Source organism: Festucalex cinctus, chromosome 8 (assembly GCF_051991245.1).
Source record: "Festucalex cinctus isolate MCC-2025b chromosome 8, RoL_Fcin_1.0, whole genome shotgun sequence".
Lineage (NCBI taxonomy): Eukaryota > Metazoa > Chordata > Actinopteri > Syngnathiformes > Syngnathidae > Festucalex > Festucalex cinctus.
The window spans coordinates 30,609,720-30,629,012 of NC_135418.1; the positions used below are offsets into that span (position 1 = coordinate 30,609,720).

Consider the following 19,293-nt stretch of genomic DNA (forward strand, 5'->3'; position numbering starts at 1 on the left):
CATTGCAATTTGGTGCCAAGACAAAAAGAACAAATTCATTCAGCAAGACACATGAATGAGACACACTTTATTTGCTTAAGTGGGCAACATAAAACGATGCAACAGGACCACCGTCATGCATACCATCAAAAATCCACCAGAAAAAAAACCCATTTGTACTTAAGGTCCTCGAAGAATCATCAGCGGCCTTGCCGCTCCTCAGGCATCATAACCATCACCTCCCCTTCCATCACCACCTTGTCCTTGACCGAGCAGGTGACGGCGACGAAGGCGAACGCCATCTTGATCTTGCGCACCTCGGCCTCGGCCAGCACCTCCTCGCCGACGAAGAGCGGCGCCGGGAAGCGGATCTCCTGGTACAGCAAGACGCAGCCGGGGCCGGGCATCCTGGTGCCCAGCACGGCCGACATCAGCCCGTTGATGAGGACGCCGTGCACCACGGGCGCCTCGAAGGCGCTGGCGGCGGCGTCCAGGTGCAGCGGGTTGCTGTCGCCCGTCAGCTCGGCGAACAGCTCCACGTGGCGGGCCGAGAACGCTTTGGTGAGGGAGGCGCGCTGGCCCACGTGGAGCCGCGCCGCCGCCGTCGTCGTCCAGACGGAGGGCGACAGCAACGTTCTGACGCCATTCCACATGGCGCTCGCCGCTCGTCAATCCAGATCCAGATCCAGATCCAGATCCAGATCCAGCTCGCGGCTGTTTCCCGTCAGCGACAGCAGGAACGGCGACACCTGAGTTGTTTGGAAACAAGCACAACAAACAAAACTAATCTGTCTGGTAGCGTGATGCTAACATAGAAGCCCAAACGCCATCACAAATGTAAACATTGTCTCATTTCACGAAAAACACTCGGGCTGGGTTTAAAAAATAATAATAATAATTGAATCATCGATAGAATCAATGTTCCTTTTCGAGCGTGATATCAATTGATAAAATCATGAGTAGATTATTTTAATATCAATTTTTTTCCTCCCCATAAATGATTACAATAGAATTTTAAAGGCCACATTTTTGGGTATCTTGCTGTTTTCTTGAAATTTACTGTTCATGTGAATTTAAAAGTATTTTCTTACATTTATGAAAAACCTGACTTTATGACATTTCATTTGTATTACAATTATTGAATTAGAAATGTGAAAACATTTGCATCTCATCCATGATGTCAATGTGTAACAGATATATGTGTACTATGTGTATTTCATTTTCAATGTATTTATTTTTTCATGTTCCCTTTTAGTGATTGATGTATTTATTTCATTATTGATTTCTTTTGAACGTTGTCAGTTTGGTTGGGCCACTCGCGAGCGAATACGGTCAGCGCACGAAAGCCGTTCCGGTACCTGCAGCACTCGAAAGGCGCAGGTCTGCTTGTCGTAGAAGCCCAGCAGTGTCAACGAGCTCCACAGCTTCACCAAACCACTGCAAAAAATCCAAAAATAAACGAAACTAAATGCAGACAGACACGCTCGTTCCCTTTTTGACTTCCTTCACCTTTTGGACACGCGCAGGAAAGCAGTGAGGGTTTGCTCGTCGTACTTCAGGACGTCAAAGTGTAACGCGGCGCCCACCTGGAGTACACAAATACAACAATCGGAACAAGCAACATTACGATTGCTTGGTTTGCACTTATTACGTCGCCATGGAGACTCTTCAAGCCAGTGATGATGAACTGCTTCAATTCCACCGCGCTCAGTTTGGTCGACTTGTCCTCCAGCACGCTTCAAGTCAAACAAAATGGAGTCGTGATGAAGTGAAGTACTGCAATCCGGGCCAAAAGAGTTCTGCTGACTTACAGGCGGACTTTCAAGTACTGATAGGGAGCGACGTCCTTCAACGTGACGCTTTGGTAAACAACAGGCCGGTCGTCCTTGCTCTCCACATTCATCCTATTCAAACATCAGCGACTCTGCCAATAAAACAAGCGTGAAGGACAAACACTTGTCAAATTGCTTTCATACACAATCCCTCCATTTTCTTGACCGCGTAGTCCTTCACAAGGGTCGCGGGGGGTGCTGGAGCCTATCTCAGCTGGCGGGGGACACCCTGGACCGATCATGAAGCACAGGCAGATTATTGTTCGGGTAAATACTGGAAATGTTTTGTCCAGAAAGTGACGAATATGCCAAACAAACATCATTCGGATACGTTCCATCGTCACTATTTCACACCAGCACACCAAGCGGGGATTAGTAGTATTATTTTTAACCTTGATGTAGCTCGCATCGCCACGACTGTGCGTTTGTGTGGTTCACAAACGACGACGAGGATGGCGAAAGTCTTCATTTTGGCGAAAGTGCAGTTGAGCGTCGCAAGCGTTTATTGCGTCGGAGCAAAAGCGGCTGAAAACGCGAAAAAGAAACGTTTCGTCGTGACTTTTTCATGATTTCTTCGTACAACGACCGAGCGAATGAAGTGACACATTCGAAAAGCCCAATATAATATATCGTCAAACTAGAGCAAGCTAACAACGAGGTCAAACAGGTGAACGCGACAGTTAACAAAATAAAACCCAAGTTTTAGGCTGTGGCAGTTTTTGGCTAGCTAGCAATATATATATATTTTTTAATGAGAATAAACTTACCTAGTTTTGCTAGTTTTACAAAACACGGCAAGTTCGCATGTTTTTCTACCCGCGCCTGCGCGACTGCTATGCGTTCTTCTTTGTGTAGCCTATTGGTGGTTACAAGTGTTCAACACTGCCCCCTATCGTGCTTGATCGCAAAATGACAAATGAGATTAGATTTTCGAAAAGTCGACATTTCCCACACGTTGAAGAACTCAAATTATTTGTCCTTTAATGAAATTCTGAACTTGTTCAATGAATTTGATGTTAATGGATACAGTGTTTGAATATTAAATGGAAGTACTTCACTAGCTACCTTTAAAGCAAACAGTACAGAGACAAAAAATAGTGTAGACAACCTGTTGATCTTAAGTGCTTTTGTTAGGTTTAAAAGTCGGCTTCCATATTCAGAAAATAAAACAATCAAAAACCACAACAAACTCATCAATAAATGGAATAAAACATTCAAACTAAAACATATTATTTTCATTCAATCAAACATTTGTACAGGATCATGGATGCAAAAACTGATTTCATTCTCATGTCGTACTGATAACAAATGTGAGCAGCGACGTCATTTGTATTGTGCAGTAATCGCGCTCCAGTTCAAGACACTTTTTCCTTCACGTCCGCGTTGCGCACTTGGCGGACTTGTTGCCGCCGCAGGAAGTCCACGACGAGCTGTGCCGCCTTCCTGGGCCTCTCCAGCGCGATGGTGTGGCCGCAGTTGTCCAACAGGAAGAGCCGAGTGTGGGGCAGCGCCGCTTGCAGCGCGCACGCCCCGGAAACGTCCAGAACCTCAAACAACAAAACAAAAACAAAACATGCCGCAAGCTTCTCTGTGGGGTTGCTATCGTTTTGGAATTTTCTAAATTTGTTTCATTCGTTTTCAGGGTGGTTCTATGAGTTTTTTTTTGTTTTTTGTTTTTTAAATGCTTAGTTTTAGTTTTGTTTTGTTTTTTTACTCATTGACTGGCAGCCATTTTCACTTTTCGCAATCCCCTTCACACCCGGTTGGACTGGATTTTTGACTGATTTTGCAAGGCCCACAGAATTTTGTCTTCTATTGCTACAAAAACATGGAACCTACCAAAAAAAAAAAAAAAAAAAAAAAGATTAGCATGTTTTCTTTCATTACGAAAAAAAATATATTTGTATCTGTTTCCATCTTGCAGCAATTAGCATTACAATACAGTTAAGTTTCATCAATATTCATTCACATTCACAAAAAGAGCTTATTGCAACATGATCCTGGCTTCTTTTTTTTTTTTTTTTGTAATAACTACCATTGCTTGAAGCCATCTCTTTATATCTGAAGCTGCATCAAAGCCTTCTGTATGCTGTTGTATTAAAAAAACAAACCAAAAAAAACGTATAAATACGTTTTTGAGAATGAAGTACAAAGTATTAAAAAACATATTTACACATTCTTGGGTTTGAATGAGTTAAATTTGTATTACTTGTGTGCAATATTTAATAAACACGATGGTAAAATGAATAAAGTAACATTTCTTCCCGAGCGTTGAATTTCATCTGACTTAAATGAAAATGCAATTAATTAAATTAATTACCAAAGACTAAAACCAAGGACACTTTTGCTACAATTATCGTTAGTTTTAGTTTTGTAAACAGAAATTGTAGTTTCATTTTCGTGCTTATTTTATTTTGTTAACAAAATTGTTTGTTGAATTTTAGTTTTTTTATATCGTCAGTTTTCATGAACTCAAATAACCTTGCGATAATTACACTTGCTCGCGGTGTTTTTCTTCATAGATAATTGGAGGCGTCTTTTGTGTTGATGTTTTGAATGAACATTTTTCATTACCTGGTCTTGCTTCCCCCAAAGTACTTGCAGAGGTGATGTAATCAAATGCAGATTTTCTTGCAGAGAATGGCGAGACTTTTCCTCAACCAACTCCATGAACACTTCAAAAACAAAAAAAAGAAAGAAATCACACCCCCACCCAAAAACGCACATTTAGCAGTTAGCATCCACAAGCATGTGAAAGTCAAAAGCGGGATAATGGCGGACGCACGTTTTCTGTAAAAGTCGTTGTGGTGGATTCTGTTGTCCAGGAGGCCGCGCAGCACCTGTACGAACAAAAACAAACAAACAAAAACAAACAAACAAAAACAAACCATCCACCGTCAGCACTGGTGTTTGCCGGCGGCCATGTTTGTAGTCCTCTACCGGCCGCGGAAGCTTGAGTGGCTTATGGCAACAGAGGCGCAACATGTCCTCCAGCTCGCGCGGGTTGGACGGAATGAGAGGGATGGAAGCGTCCTCGGGGTTCTTCTCCATCTCCCTCAGGCGGACGATCAACTCCGATTCGGTGGGATACACCAAACCTGGAGGAGGCGGAATCAAACGTTGGGAGACGCCGTCAACAGCCTTTCTGACATCATCCAATCATCTCATCCACGCCATCCCGTACCCGAGGGGCACATCAAGGTCACGCCAGACAGGTATGTCGGGTAGGTGGCGGCGTACACGCCCGCCACGTTGCCCCCCATGGACGTTCCCAGCAGGTGAAAGGGTCTTTGGTCCAGGCCAACACTCTGCACAAACTCAACACAAAAGACACCATTTGCAACGTTAGCCGACTTTTGCCACCTGTACATTCAGGTGCTTCCACACAATGACACACCTGATGGATTCGGGCAACCTGACCCCGAATGCTGTAGTCCTCGGACCCGGTACGGCTGGTCCCCTCATGTCCCGGCATGTCCACCGACAGTACGTGCTGCTCAATGGGGACGTACTGGTAGAGAAAACAAACGCACGCATACAACCGACCGTTTTCAATAACCCTTCTAAGTCAAGCATATAAACAACGAGGCGCTCATTTGTATTTCCACAGCTGGAATGCTTTAAAGATTGGATTTTGTTCAAAAAACAAAAAAGGTCATAAAAAGAAAGACTTTGTCTTACCTTGAGGAAAGGCAACCACATGTCCTTGGAGGCGGAGAAGCCGTGCAGGAGCAGCAAGGAGGGCGTGGCGCCCCCTGGCGTCCCGCGACTCAAATAGCAGAAGCGGAAGTTGCCGCTGTACGAGTAGCGGACCGCCAGGCCCAGTTTGAGACGCACGAACCTGCGCCACATTCATCGCGTCATCGGCGCTTTCACTCACGCCAGCACAACATTACGATGCAAATATTTGGACTTTACTATTTACAACTTCACCTCATATATGGTTTGGTTTTTGGGGGGTAAAATACTTTTTTTTTTTTTTGTCAAACAGACAAAAATATATAAAATGTGAATTTGCAATTAAAATATTGTCAACAGAAGAACCTTCAATTAAAAAAAAAAAAACTAAATCAAAATTAGGCACAATAAATTTGATCATATTATTGATCAACAATGTTAACATCTATTTCATTACTCAAAAACAGTTTTAGTTCTGCCAATTGACATTTTTAATCTTCATGACTTTTTACAGTGAAGAACGACTGTGAGTGCATTCTAAAAAAAAAAATTATGAGTGCATTCATTTCAAGTTCCTTTAACAGAACTTTTTTTTTTTTTTTAAATACTCGATTAATGACTGCTCCTTATTTGGAAAGTCTGGACTGGCAAATTCCAGTTGCAAGGCAGCAGTGTTTTCCCCCCACAACAAATCATCTTCGTCGTGTTTGAAGCAAACGTCGTCGCATGAAGTCTGCTCAGATGGGCGGCGAAAACCACACGCGCAAAAATCCAGCTGCAATCACCTGAAAATTCGTTTCATCTTTCTCCACGCTTGCGAAGTCAGCAAAGCGATTGTGCTCGGCAAACGCGCGCATGTTTACGAGAGAGACAAAGTCCACTTGTGTGGACACTTTTCAAAGGCGCCCTCTGAAATGAAAGGCGACTTTATGACAGCGTGAAATTGGAAAGAAGGTCACAAATCTTTTGCAACTAATTGCACATTTCCCGCTCAAAATGGCGAAATAACTTGTCGACATGCTCACCAGTTATACGCCCGGATGACGATACCGGGCCACAGCCACAAGGTTGCGAAAAGGGCCAAGACGGGCAGCGCCGCGACGGTCCCGACGAGCGCCATCGACACCGACGCGCTCGCCTCCATTGGCCTCGCTGGCAAAAGAAGAAGAAACGTCTTCACGTTTTCCATTGCTGTTGCCTTGCAGCAAATGCGCCAACGTGACGCAACGCCGCCATCTACAGGGATCTGTCAGCCATTACAGCGGTTTACAAACTTGAAATTCAGCCGTTTACGTTTGATGCTAGTCCGATCATTCCCCAAAGAGTAGACCAAAGCACTCAAAACGTACACTTCAAAAAACACAAAAGGCAAATTTGGTTGATTGGAGAGACTAACTAACTAACTAACTAACTAACTAACTTGTGACGCCCAAGTTAGTCCATCTACATTTCAGAATAAAACTCCTGCAAATGGTCCTCCCAAAGTTGACAGTTCCAATGGCAAATGACATGTGGCCTTTCCCTTTGATTTGTGCTCTGTCAATTTGTTTTCACGTGACCAAATTTCGTATTTTGCACATTTGCTTTGGATGAAGTTGTTTTCCCCGTTGGGTCACGTGTCGTGTGTGTTTTGTTTTGTTTTGTTTTCCCTTTGTAATGTGGCCCCGCCAATCAAGTTTTGGTCTCATGAACGTTTGCTAGCAGGGCAAAGGTGCGACGACGTGCTGACGTCACCAGATGCGTCAAACTTGTGACATCGGAAAATGAAACGTTGTGATTTCAATAAGAAAAGATTGTTTCGCATTTATGATGCAATCAATAAAGGACATTCGATAGAAATGGAGACAAAACTGAAGATTAGATTATGCTTCCTGGCTGCTAATTATTAAATGCAAACTAATAAGTTAGCATTTTTAACATGTCAACGTTATGGAAGGGAAGGAAAGGAAAGGAAAGGAAAGGAAGGGAAGCGGCTTACCTGACCACCGAATTCGCTTCGACGAATCACCGGCGAATGTCAAGTGAAACACAAATGTCTTCCTCGTCCATTCAATCTGCTATCTGTCCTCCTCTTCCTCTTCCTCGTTTCTGTTTCTTCTTCTTCCTCTTTTCGCCAAATCGCCTTTCCTTTCATCCGCACTTTAAAGGGCAGGTACAATGTACAAGCAGCGCTGCGTTCAATGACGACGGGAAATGTTGAAAACCACATTGAAATGCCAAGTACTGTTCGGTGTTGCGAAATTTCTGGAGACGAAATCTTTGAACGTTGGCCTGACTGTCCCACTGGCCGTGCTGCATTCATTTACGACGGGAGTTTCGGGACGTAACCGCTCATCGGCATTTCGCGCAAAGAAAGCTCACTTTTACATACTACTCTGAACAGGCCGTGCTGCGTTCACTGACCATGGGAACTGTTGGGGGAGACATTTAACTTAGGGCTACAAGGTACTTCAGACCGACGAAATCTTTGAACATTGGACTGTTCGTGCCGAGTTTCATTTATTACGGAGAACGTCGGTGTTAGGATAAGATCTCAAATATTTATACTTGATAGTGCAGAAGCATAAATATTTGATACATAAGCACGTTTCTTTTGAGTATTTGTTGTTAATGTCCACGCTGACAGACAAGGGAGGTCTTGTGTACTTATTACTCCGTCATAATGGCAATATATTATTTAGAAATACTTTGTTAATACTGGGAAAAGTTGGACGCGACACTGCTGTTGGAATAGAAACAAAAAACAAAAGAAAAACCGACGAGTGCAACGTGTGTCATGGAAAGTTTCCTCCGCCCGAGGGCGCCACCACCTCAACATCAGCGTTGACTAAATGATTCACTTAAGTGACGTCAGGGATCATTCCCGGATCCCAGAGCGTGAAAAATGCACGTAAACGTCTCATTTCGGATCTAAAAATATCCTTAAATTGCTTTCTTTGGTTGGTGATGTAAGTGCAGAAGAAGGCCGTGAAAAGATGACATTCCCGCCACGAGTACGTCATCCTGACCTACCTTTTTTTGTTCTTGTTTTTGTCCCTCTCAACAATTGCTTTTAAATGCACCGTCCAGTTCCTTCCGCTATTTGAACGCATCTTGATCTTGACAAAATTTGGACTCAATCAAGAGCACAACAAACATTTGAAATCTTATTTTTATTGTCACGAAAACAGCAAAACAGGAAAAGATCCAAGCAGTTTTGCAATATGGAATTTGGAGCTGTTTGTTTACTCAACTGCAGAAATAGATGATTTATTTTATACATTTGTTTGTTTTAGTTTTTGGAATGATTTTATTTTATGACAATTTTCGGAAAATAATGTCATAATGTCAAAATGGGTTTTAATGTATTTATTTAAAAAGTTGTAAATCAATGAAAGGGGTTCAAATAAATATTTGAATATTACAACTGGAAGCCATTGGGGGAATTTGGCGATTTTATTATTGTTTTAAAGAACAGTTCTTCCCATTCATATTATAATTAAAAAATATAACAAAAAAAAAACCAACTTGTTACCGTCTGTCCAGTTTGGCAAGCTTGAAAGTCAAATATGAGCTCGTTGAATAAAACATCCCCAAAGGCCCAAATGTGAGCGCTCACATCTGGATGACGTCACGAGAAATCAGACAAAGGCGTCCACTCCAAAATAAAAGTCTCGTTTAAGCGCTCCAAAAAAAAAAAAAAAAACACTCTTGCACACGTTTCAAGACTCCACTCATGCTTAGCAACATGCTCGATGCGTCAACCTTGACGGACCAAATCGACTTTCCCCGAGGAATTGAATTGAATTGAATTGAAATGAATTGAAATGAAATGAATTGAATTGAATTGAATTGAATTGAAAGGAATTGAAATGAATTGAATTGAAATTGAATTGAATTGAATTGAATTGGTTTCCTAAAGTGGAAGTGAAGGTACCAGTGTGCTCTGACTGCATATTTATTGCATGCGTGAGTGGTGGCAGGCCGTGCCCGGATCCGTATCCGTATCCGTATCCGGATCCGGATCCGTGCCCGGATCCAGACTTTGTCCGCATTTCCAGCAGCAGTAATGATGATGATGCCACGCGCGGCCATCTTGTGTCATGTGGAAAGACTCGCCGAAGATCAGCTGGAGAAATGAAGAGAAAAAATGTAATAAATCATGAAAATACAAAATATGAAGATCAAAATCATATTGATTGAAAAAAAGTGCCCTGCGATTGGCTGGCAAGCAGTCCAGGGTGAAACCCCGCCTACTGGCCAAAGCCAGCTGAGATAGGCTCCAGCAACCCCCGCGACCCTCGTGAGGAATAAGCGGTCAAGAAAATAGATGGATGGATGTTTAAAAAAAATAACATGAATGAATACATACACTGGAAAATAAATGTACATGTCAATTACAACATTAAAATAGGACCAATAAGAATAATTGAAACGTCATAAATCAATAAAAAATACATTCCTAAAAATAAGAATGAATACAAATAAATATATGATACATTATTCACAAAATATAATTTTTGACATTTAAAAAATGAATTGAAATGCAAAGAAATTGTTCAATTGTATTTAAAGTTGATATAATTCACTTTTAACTCATTGACTCCCAAATATATATATTTATTTTTTTTATGTTTGAGCATACAGAAGGTTTTGATGCAGCCTCTCAACTGCAGAGAACTGTTGAAGGAATGGTAGTTTTTTACAAAAAACGACCAACGGGTGGCAGCAGAGTATACGAGATCAACCAGGGCCACGTTGCAAACAAGTCGGTTTCCTCCACAGGTTTGTGAATAACGCCAAACTTGGCTATATTCTAATGTTAATTGCTGCAAAATGGAAACAGATAGAAATGGATTTTTTGTTGGTAGGTTCCATGTTTTGATAGCAATAGAACACAATAGTGAAAATCCAGTAAAAGAGTGAAGGCGCTTTCTTGAGTGAATGAGTGAATCCTAATAACAGGAACGGTGAAGGTTCCGACTCGAGACTCGAGACTTGAGACTCGCGCGTGGCGACTGGACCGGCGTCCGGCGTGCTCACCTCGTCGCAGCCGGAGCAGCGCGGCCTGACGCTCTGGCAGTAGTGTCGCCCGCACAGCAGCCTCCCATTGGCCCAGAAGTAAACCAGGTCCACCAATCCCTGGCCGCACTCGGCGCAGGTGAAACAGGCGGGATGCCACAGGGCGGCGCCGTACCCGGCGCGCTGGGCAAACACCGCCGGGCTGTCGGCCGCCGCGTCGCCGCCGCAACCGGCGCAACGCTGCAAACAGGATGAGAATACAAAAAGTGAGTGGAAAGCCGTCAAAGTTGTCGGATGAGCCGTCGTACGTATGGCGTGTCGTCGGCGGTGCCGTCGGCGGACTCTCGGGGAGCGACGGTGCCGTCGGCGGACTCTCGGGGAGCGACGGTGCCGTCGCCCTCCTTGGCTTCCCTCCGATTGGCCGCCTCCCTCAGGGCTTCGCGGTCGCCGGGCAGCGCCACCTCGCCGACGCCCAGCGCCTCCATTTTGTAGCGCTTGACAAAAAGCAACATGGCGGAAACCTGCGACAGTGTTGACACATTTTGTGGAGGAAAATTCCATGTTTTCGTCAACGTGAATGCTTTTCCGGACACAAACTAGACGAGACTAATTCATCAACAATAATTGGGACTAAATTAGTATCTGCATTTTGGTCGACTAGTCAAGAGAGGCAGCGAGAGGAAAATGTAGCCCACATAATAGAGGCGGGACTAAAATCTATGAACACTTGAGCTCACAAACAAGGAAGAGGCCATCATGATGATTGTGACACGCCCACTTTCAAATCCGCAGCGAGCGAGTGCAACGAAAAGTGAATCCAACGGCCAAAACGTTCAAACAATGTTCATACAACCGCTAACTGATGCTAATACTAGCTTGTAGCATGGAGTCATAATAGCCACTTCACTGTAAAAGCGCGTGAAGTTATTTGAAATTAAAGAAAAATTGAGAATATTTTATGTGAAGTAGTTTTAGATTAGATGGAAATGTTCAATATTATCTGCTGACAAATAAGTCAACGATAAGACGATTGACTAAAACGCTGACAGTTTCTAAAATTAGACCAATAAAATGATGTTTTCTTGGACTAAAATATTCGACTAAATAAGAATGGGAAGCGGGTTGACTACCTACAATAAAAACTAACAAGTGGGATTGAAATTCAGAGGTGGCAAATCCAGGTGCGGAAAGTAAAAACCATGCCACAATTTGGCTTTAGCCGCAGGTGCTAGCTCGCTAGCTAGCTACCATGGTGCTCGTTTACCTGCTAGCAAGCTAGCTAGCTAGCATTAGGGTTAAAACCATGCCACAGTTTGGCTTTAGCCGCAGGTGCTAGCTCGCTAGCTAGCTACCATGGTGCTCGTTTACCTGCTAGGTAGCTAGCATCAGGGGCTAAAGCCAAAGTGTGACCGGGTATTTACTTTCTTGATCTGGATTTGTCTCCTCTGTTGACATTGGACTAAAACTGAGACTAAATTTGAAACTGGCTGATGAAATGAAGACTATTTGGAAGCATCGGGTTGAGGTTGAAGGATTTCTGTTGGGGGTGATTTGAGAGTTTCGGGGCCAGCGTGCCGGTTTGAGGAATCGGGCGATACCGAAAAGTGTCACTTCACCTGCTGGTCGCCGGCCAGGCTGCGACACGTCATGGGGTCCTGGTCGTAGGCCGGAAGCTGTCCGAGGAGATGCCTGCGACGCAGCAGCGCCCCGCCGGTGCCGGAGACGGGACGCCGGCTCCCCGGGATCAGCTCCATGTAGCGCTTGGCCTACCAATTGCGGAAGTCGGATCATCGTCACGTCGCCTTCGCTTTCACATTGCAAGTCAACAGGTGTCAGGTGTTCAACTTCACAACGACAAGGTTGAATTTCGGACGCAACGTTTTCCTTCCAATGTGACCTTTTTTTGTTTTTTTTCCTGAATCCAGTTTGCGTCCAGACAGATTTGATCTCCTTTGTTTTGGCGTTCCACAGGGCGCCAATTTGACTTTGAAATATTTCATCCCACCCTTTGTCATCATCATTGTAAGAGATCTTTTCATCATGTAGCTATCTTTTCTTTTTTTTTGAAGCCCCATTTCGCGTACCCGCCCACATTCTGTCTGACTCCCTTTGTGGTCTCCGAGCTGATCCGATGACGGCGGCACAGTCGTGAGTAATCGTCCAAACGGAACGCTTTTTCATTTTTTTTTTTAATGAGGAACACGTTTGTTCGACCGCAATGATGCGGGACCCCCACCACCTCAAAGGGAAACCCCGCCCTCCTCGGAAACCCCGCCCTCCTCCTCCGACAATCGCGCTCACCGACGCGAAACTCAAAACAGACGCGAGCTCAGCGAGGCGTTTTTTGTTGTTGTTTTTTCTGTTTTTAATGGAAAGCAGACAATCCAACAGGGACGGACGGTGAAATCATGAAGCGCTTGCTGGCTAACGACTGCAAATTGTCGTCAGTTTACAACACTAAAGATGACAAATATGACTTGCCGGGGACATAAAAGCCAAGAGAAGCAAAACTGTCAAAATGAAAAATAAACAAATGAATAAAGAGATAAATACAAGTGAAAATCAAAATGGATCTAAAAATATCACGAAAAAATGAAACACGTATAGAAATAAAAATAAATACAAAAATATGTGTATAAATCGAATGAAAAATACAAATATTGATTTCTTTTATGGTGCAGACGCTCTGTCAGGATAAAATGTTATTAAAATGAGGGGGCGGTCCTAAGCGTGTCTTGGGTTGGACTCCGCCATTGCAAACTGGCAATGGAAAATTCCAGCCCCGGAAGATCGTCTCGTCTCGTCTCGTCTCGTCCGCTTGTTGTCGAGCAACTCAAGTCGCAAGTTCTGCTGACGGTAATTCGATTGAAATGTTGATTCTTTTTGGATTGTTCCTGTTATTCGTTTTGTTTTTAGTTCCATTCCAATGTATTTTTGTCATGTTTCTTTCACTAACCGACGGCATCCGGCGAGCGAGCGTCCGTTTCCGCCGCTTGCGCTTTTTCCTCACCAGCTTCTGATCGAGGCCGGCGGGCGCCCAATCGTAGGCGGTGGTGCTGAAGGTGGGCTCCTTGCGCCACACCACCGGATCGGTCACGATCATGCGGTTCCGCTTGTACAGGCGAAGGCCGCCGCCCCCTTTCACCTTGGCCGTCAGGTGGGCGCAGGGCGAGTCGGCCAGCAGGCGTCCCATTCGCCGGTCGTCGTCGGCGTGGTCGCCGGGGGCGTGGTCCACCGTGCTGCAGCCGCACGCCACGCACGCTTTCCTGGAGAATAGAACCGGCGACCAGACAAGCGACAAGGCCGTCACGTGGAACGCCAGCGCGGCGAAGGAGAAGCGGCGAAAGCGTTGGCGGCAAATCGGCGGCAGGGGCCCGTCCTCGGATTTCGCAGCCGCAGAAAGTGGGAAGAAATCAGGCTGAATCCGGATCGCGCGTTTGCCCACACATTTGTCAAAATCCAATCAAGACGTCAAACGCAGCTTGAGCTAGCTTACGACTGTTGTAGCGTCTGTCAGTCTTTTCACGGCAGGTTTTAGCTTGGAAAAGTTTTGGTGAAGCACGACCGATGCTAATTGACGTTAGCTTGTCTGACATTTGGCGGCGTACGTTAGCATTTAGCGAGCAGAGCAAATTGTTTTGCTTCAACGCTTTCGGCACGACTGAAAGCGTCAAATCGGCAGCTTAGCTTAGCAAATGGATGTTGACAGCGTGCATGCTAACAAATATTTGTCCTTTAACAGGTCCAAAAGCTTGCGGCAGGTGTCAAATTGCAAAAAACAGGAGTTGCGCGTGGGAGCGAGACGGTGACGTCACCTCCAGGAATGCGGCTGCAAGCCGGCGCAGGCGTCCTCGCAAACGAGACACGCTGGCGCATTCGATGCGCTCGCCTCAACTGCCATCTGAGGGGGGAAGAAAAACAAAACTCAACAAAACATCACTCGCTTCCTCATCAGCACATTTCAACGCTGTCGCTAAACAAAACAGCAGCACCAATCATCAGCTAGCCGGACGCATGCTATGGCAAGGATGATGTCACCTGTTGCTAGGCGGGCTACTGTGACAAACTAGAAATGGCGTCAAATGTTTTCGTGTTTTTTTTCATTTTATTTCAGGCAAAGAGTCTTTGATGATGCCGAAAGTACGTGAAAATTGTCAAGTACAAATACAACACAGGAACAAAACTATTTCCAACAACATTTTTGGAAGACCGAATTGCCTTTGATGTTTCCAAGAGACATTTTGTCCGTCTGAAGACTCGAAATTGTCGCTGATGTTTCTGAAAACGATTACGCGATGTTGGATGTGATGTTTGCAAAACGTCTTTGATGTCATCATCACCAGTTTGTGAGATTGATGCTCCGATTGTTTTTTCCTCTCCCAAGTCACACGGGCAGGCAGGCCGACTTTCATTTGACTTTTAGAGGCCAATAAAAAACATAAATACATTTTAAAAATGGCGAACGTCCCACCCGAAGCCGAAGCCGAAGCCGAAGCCGAACTCGAGCCGGCCGGACTTTGTTTGATTGAAATCTTCTGGCCGACCTTGTGACAGTCTGTCCAGTCCGTTTGTCTGTCAGCAGGTGTTAGTAAAGCAGAGCGGCGCTCGCGTTCATCCTGACGGGCTTTAGGTCAGGGGTCGGGGGGGCGTGTCATGTTGACATCAGAAATGGGAAGAGAAAAGCCACAAAAGATTTCTTCTTGTTGTTGTTGTGTAACATTTGAACAACATTTGAACGTTACGTGACATTTTATCACAAATGAAGAAGAGAGAAAGAAAAATAAAGACATTCAAATAAATAAATAAATAATGACAAATCCAATCAAATCAAATTCTAGTTTCAATGAGTGCTCATTTCCACTTTTTGTTAACTCTAATGTTTTTTTTCCCCCTCAATTTGAGTTTGCGTTTGTTGTTATCTCCAATAATTTATGATCTTTTATTTGAAGCTGGCGAGAATGCGGCGGCTCGAGGCCCCGCCCACCCCACCGTCTATATTTAGAAAGCGTGATAAGAAGAAGTTTGGCTGGGCCGAGTCCTTCCAAACACGCCAACGATGTGACGGAAACGAGCAGGAAACGCTCATGAGATAAGAAGGTCGAGCAAGGTCGCCCGCTCGCATGCCGACTTGCTGGTTCGGATTTTGCGATTTTGCGTCCACAGTCGTCGTCGCGTTAAAAGGGGAACTTGCTTGGACAAGACGCTATTCTGGTGAATATTGCGAGCCAAGCAGCAAAATCCGGCCGCTTTCCTCCATCTCATCTCAGGGGGCGGCCATTTTGCCACTTGCCGTCGAGCCAAGATGACATCACAGGTGCTCGGCTAACAACCAATCACGGCGCAGCTTCACAAAACAGCTGAGCAGTGATTGGTCGTTGCCTGAGCGACTGTGATGTCATCTCCGGTCGACGGCAAGTGGCAAAATGGCCGCCCCCCTGATATGGATCAAAATGGTTGCCCAACTCATATTCCACAAATGTAATATGAATCCGAATGTCATGTTTAGACTGGTGAGGTCACATATAAGATATTATTGTCAAGAAATGTTGAAGGTTGACTTCCACATTAAGACCAAAAAAACTTCCGCAAATGCGTTTTGTTGCGTTTGTCCACTTGTTGTCAAGGTTGGATTGATTCAAAGTGTGCCTATGAAAGTAGCAGCCAATATGAAAAGCACATCTGGCTCAGTGGAAGCTAAATTTGTCATTGTTACGTGTCCGGCTGGCCCCAAGCAAACCTGCGCCTGCGCGTGCGCGTGCGCGTGCGCGTGCGCGTGTTGCGCGTCTCTTGGATACAAAAGGCGGTTTGTTGTTGGTGGGGGCGCTTAAGCCCCCGACAGGTGATCCTGATCCATCAGGTGATCGCGGATAAATGTCACATTGCTGTATAGTTGTCACTGCATTGTTGATCGTTTGCGTCGCTGCTTTTTATTTAGCTCGCAACTGCTTCAGTTGGATGCTTTTGGTTTTGTTTTCCTCTGCAGTTCAACGTCGCTTCTTGCGGCTTTTGTTCACATTCACGTGTGTAAATATCAAGTCAGTTATTGATTGAATTATTTCTAGTTGTCACTTGTTTTTATGTTCAACACAATGCTGTTGACTATTTGATTTTTGTTGTTCACATCTGCATTTCGTTGTTGTCGGATGCAAACGCCGGATGTCCAAATATGGTCAATTTCACCCCCCCGACAATTTATCCCCACTAAGACTATTAGTTAAAAAATACGAAGAAAATATTTCTCATAACTGAAAGTACGTCTGCTGATGAAACAAACTAAATGCGTGAAAATGTTGTTTATTTTCATCTTGTTTGTAAACTTGTGATTGCACAATTGAGCGCAGCTGTGAGGCGTCAAACCGGATGTTGTTTATTGTGACGGCAAAACGGAGCTTTGGAAGACTTCCACAAAGTCAAACAAATCTTTCTGAATGCTCAACTTGTTTCCGGAAGCGCGCCAGAAAACAAACGTTCATTCAACCGGTAAAAGCTCGTATTGCATTTTAGCATTCTGACTTCGTCTGATTTAAGCACTTTTCAAAATAACGTCATCATAATGTTGATGAAACGTCGATCTATTCTTAACTTGACCTATGAAAGCGGCAATGCTGTCAAGTCACTCCGAATGATGTCCTTTGCACTGTTTGTCCACTAGATGGCGTTCGGATTCCATCACTTTTGTTTGCCGACTTCACTTATTTTATTTTTTTTCTGTGCACAAATTACTGCCAAATGAAAGTTTTGCAGTCCCATTTCCTCAACATAAGCGATTCTCTTTCCTAACTAACATCACGTTGTGGCAGTTGGTCCGCCGCAAGCGTTTAAGTGTGTCGTTTGCCGGTTACGCAAAGCGGCAGATGCGTTTTCGATGCTGGGCTAGCTAACGGCCATTTTGGGACACGTGACGTCAACGTCAGGGTCGCGATTCAAATCCAAGATGCAGCTTTGCTTATCGTGTTATGTTGTGACTGCACATGGCGCGTTTGTTGTTGTTTCGGAATCTTTGTTTGCGGGTTTTGACAGCTGTTGCTTTTATTTTGAAGTCATCCTTTCCTGGCAAAGAAATGAATCAAGTGCATGATGCACAAGGACGCGGGTTCGAGTCCAGGCTCGGACCTTCCCGGATGGACTTTGCATGTTCTCCCCGTGCCTGCCCGCCCGCGTGGCTCTTCTCCGGGTACTCCGGTCCGGTCTCCTCCCACATTCCACACACATGCGCGGCAGCTGGACTGAATTGTCCCGTCGGTGTGCTTGTGCGTGTGGACGTTTGTTGGTCTCGGTGTGCCCTGCGATTGGTTGACAAGCAGTTGAGGGTGTAACCCCGCCTACTGCCCAGAGCCAGCTGATAGGCTCCAGCACCCCTTGTGAGGAGCAAGCGCTTCAGAAAACGGCTGGATGGCATTTTAGGCACAAACGATGTTTTGCAGCATGTTTACGTTCATTTATGGCTTCATTCATTCATTCATTCATTCATCATCGGTGAACACTTTTGGATGTGAGAATTTGTCAAATGCTGGAAATTCAACCAATAAAACGAGGACAAAGAATAACCCAAGCCTAACCCCAAACGTTACTTTAGTCAAAATAAATTTTTAAGTTTTAAGTCAGCCAGAAAAAAAGAAGAAAAAAAAGAAGTCAAAATCAGTCAGGACCGACATTTTCTATTCATGTGAAAATTGCCCTCCCAAACATTGAGTGAGTTCGAGTGGAGCAGTAGAGTTGCCTCATGTAGTTGCTAAATATTTTGTCCTACCCCAGCGTCGGTGTCGGTGTCGGCGTCCGTCCCGTCTGCTCTCCCGAGCCGCACAAAACGTCGTTTTTTTCAATTCCTGGCTTGTCAGGCCCGCTTCCTGTCCGCCCCGCCCACCGTCACTTTTGCTTCCCCCGCTGCTCCTCCTCATCTGGCCCCCCTTCCTCTCCTCTCCTCTCCTCACCTCCATGCCGACCGGGTTCCAGCCCGCCTGGTGCTGGTGCTGGTGCTGGTGCTGCAGGAAGGCGTTTCCTAGCAACCGCAACAATGCGCCAGGGACGGTCTTCCACAACAACAACAACAAACCTGCGTTGACGAATGTTAGACGACAATAACAATCCGTCACATCGTGACCTGATGAGGTCACCGCCAAAGGTCACTGGCCACAACATTAGGTACACCTGCACTGGAAAGGGAAGCGCTTATGTTGAGGAAATGTGAATGCAAAACTTTCATTTGTGCACAGAAAAAAAATAAGTGAAGTAAGCAAAAAAAAAAAGTAGAAGTAGAAGTAGAAGCTGTTCCAAAAGAGAAAACTTGGAGAGCGAGTGGAACGTCTTGCTCAGCACAAACAAGGCTGACCGAGAATATGTGGTTGACCACACTGAAGAAAAAGAGCAAATATGCAACATACGCTGCAAATCAAAAGAAAACATCTCTCAATATACTAGATTAGCTAATCTTTTTCAAAATAAAAGAATGAACCAACAATAGTTGGGTGGGGTTATGATGTCACTTCCTGTTAAGGTTAAACTCAATCCAACAACACAACCTGATATATATTTTTTTATTTAATGGCATTTTTACTTCTTAACTGAAATTCAAATCTTTGAAGTGCATAGAAAGTATATATTTAGGGCTCTATTTTTAATGTAGAGAACAGTAAATAAAAATGCCTCAACAAAATATGTACTCTGATAAATGCAAATGTCACTAAATAAATGATCCATTAAATATTTAATCATTTAATTAGCTACGTAAACAATAATAAAGCATTTAATCAAATGGGGAAAAAAAAGGCTCATGAAATATATTAAAGTGAGTATTAATATTTTC

The 19,293-nt window shown here is 44.5% G+C and overlaps 4 protein-coding genes across 9 annotated transcripts; all 4 read right to left on the reverse strand.

Moving 5' to 3' along the window:
• Window positions 1-52: 52 nt before the first annotated feature.
• Window positions 53-632, reverse strand: LOC144024516 (hydroxyacyl-thioester dehydratase type 2, mitochondrial-like). The gene has a single exon (XM_077530853.1). It carries the CDS (start codon window positions 630-632, stop codon window positions 180-182), a length of 453 nt encoding a protein of 150 aa, XP_077386979.1. The 3' UTR covers window positions 53-179.
• Window positions 582-6,644, reverse strand: rpp14 (ribonuclease P/MRP 14 subunit). 3 transcript variants are annotated; one of them, XM_077530856.1, is made up of 6 exons: window positions 6,515-6,644; window positions 1,791-1,903; window positions 1,631-1,715; window positions 1,489-1,565; window positions 1,338-1,416; window positions 582-728 (listed from the first exon to the last, which is right to left on the reverse strand). In XM_077530856.1, exons 2-6 carry the CDS (start codon window positions 1,880-1,882, stop codon window positions 648-650), a joined length of 414 nt encoding a protein of 137 aa, XP_077386982.1. In that variant the 5' UTR covers window positions 1,883-1,903; window positions 6,515-6,644; the 3' UTR covers window positions 582-647. The 3 variants fall into 3 exon arrangements, with proteins under 3 accessions (XP_077386982.1, XP_077386980.1, XP_077386981.1); XM_077530854.1 differs by lacking the exon at window positions 6,515-6,644 and adding an exon at window positions 2,579-2,726; XM_077530855.1 differs by lacking the exon at window positions 6,515-6,644 and having other exon boundaries at window positions 1,791-2,195.
• Window positions 2,776-7,483, reverse strand: LOC144024515 (monoacylglycerol lipase abhd6-B-like). Of its 2 annotated transcripts, none has more exons than XM_077530851.1 (9): window positions 7,468-7,483; window positions 6,515-6,641; window positions 5,493-5,652; window positions 5,209-5,322; window positions 4,996-5,119; window positions 4,752-4,909; window positions 4,597-4,651; window positions 4,386-4,486; window positions 2,776-3,358 (listed from the first exon to the last, which is right to left on the reverse strand). In XM_077530851.1, exons 2-9 carry the CDS (start codon window positions 6,631-6,633, stop codon window positions 3,167-3,169), a joined length of 1,023 nt encoding a protein of 340 aa, XP_077386977.1. In that variant the 5' UTR covers window positions 6,634-6,641; window positions 7,468-7,483; the 3' UTR covers window positions 2,776-3,166. The 2 variants fall into 2 exon arrangements, with proteins under 2 accessions (XP_077386977.1, XP_077386976.1); XM_077530850.1 differs by having other exon boundaries at window positions 4,996-5,128.
• A 1,143-nt stretch (window positions 7,484-8,626) lies between these two features.
• Window positions 8,627-18,359, reverse strand: lmcd1 (LIM and cysteine-rich domains 1). 3 transcript variants are annotated; one of them, XM_077529149.1, is made up of 7 exons: window positions 18,241-18,359; window positions 14,306-14,391; window positions 13,501-13,756; window positions 12,107-12,256; window positions 10,799-11,011; window positions 10,512-10,730; window positions 8,627-9,597 (listed from the first exon to the last, which is right to left on the reverse strand). In XM_077529149.1, the coding sequence occupies exons 2-7, from the start codon at window positions 14,389-14,391 to the stop codon at window positions 9,427-9,429; spliced, it is 1,095 nt and encodes a 364-aa protein (XP_077385275.1). In that variant the 5' UTR covers window positions 18,241-18,359; the 3' UTR covers window positions 8,627-9,426. The 3 variants fall into 3 exon arrangements, with proteins under 3 accessions (XP_077385275.1, XP_077385273.1, XP_077385274.1); XM_077529147.1 differs by having other exon boundaries at window positions 13,447-13,756; XM_077529148.1 differs by lacking the exon at window positions 18,241-18,359 and adding an exon at window positions 14,962-15,736 and having other exon boundaries at window positions 13,447-13,756.
• Between the last annotated feature and the right edge of the window lie 934 nt (window positions 18,360-19,293).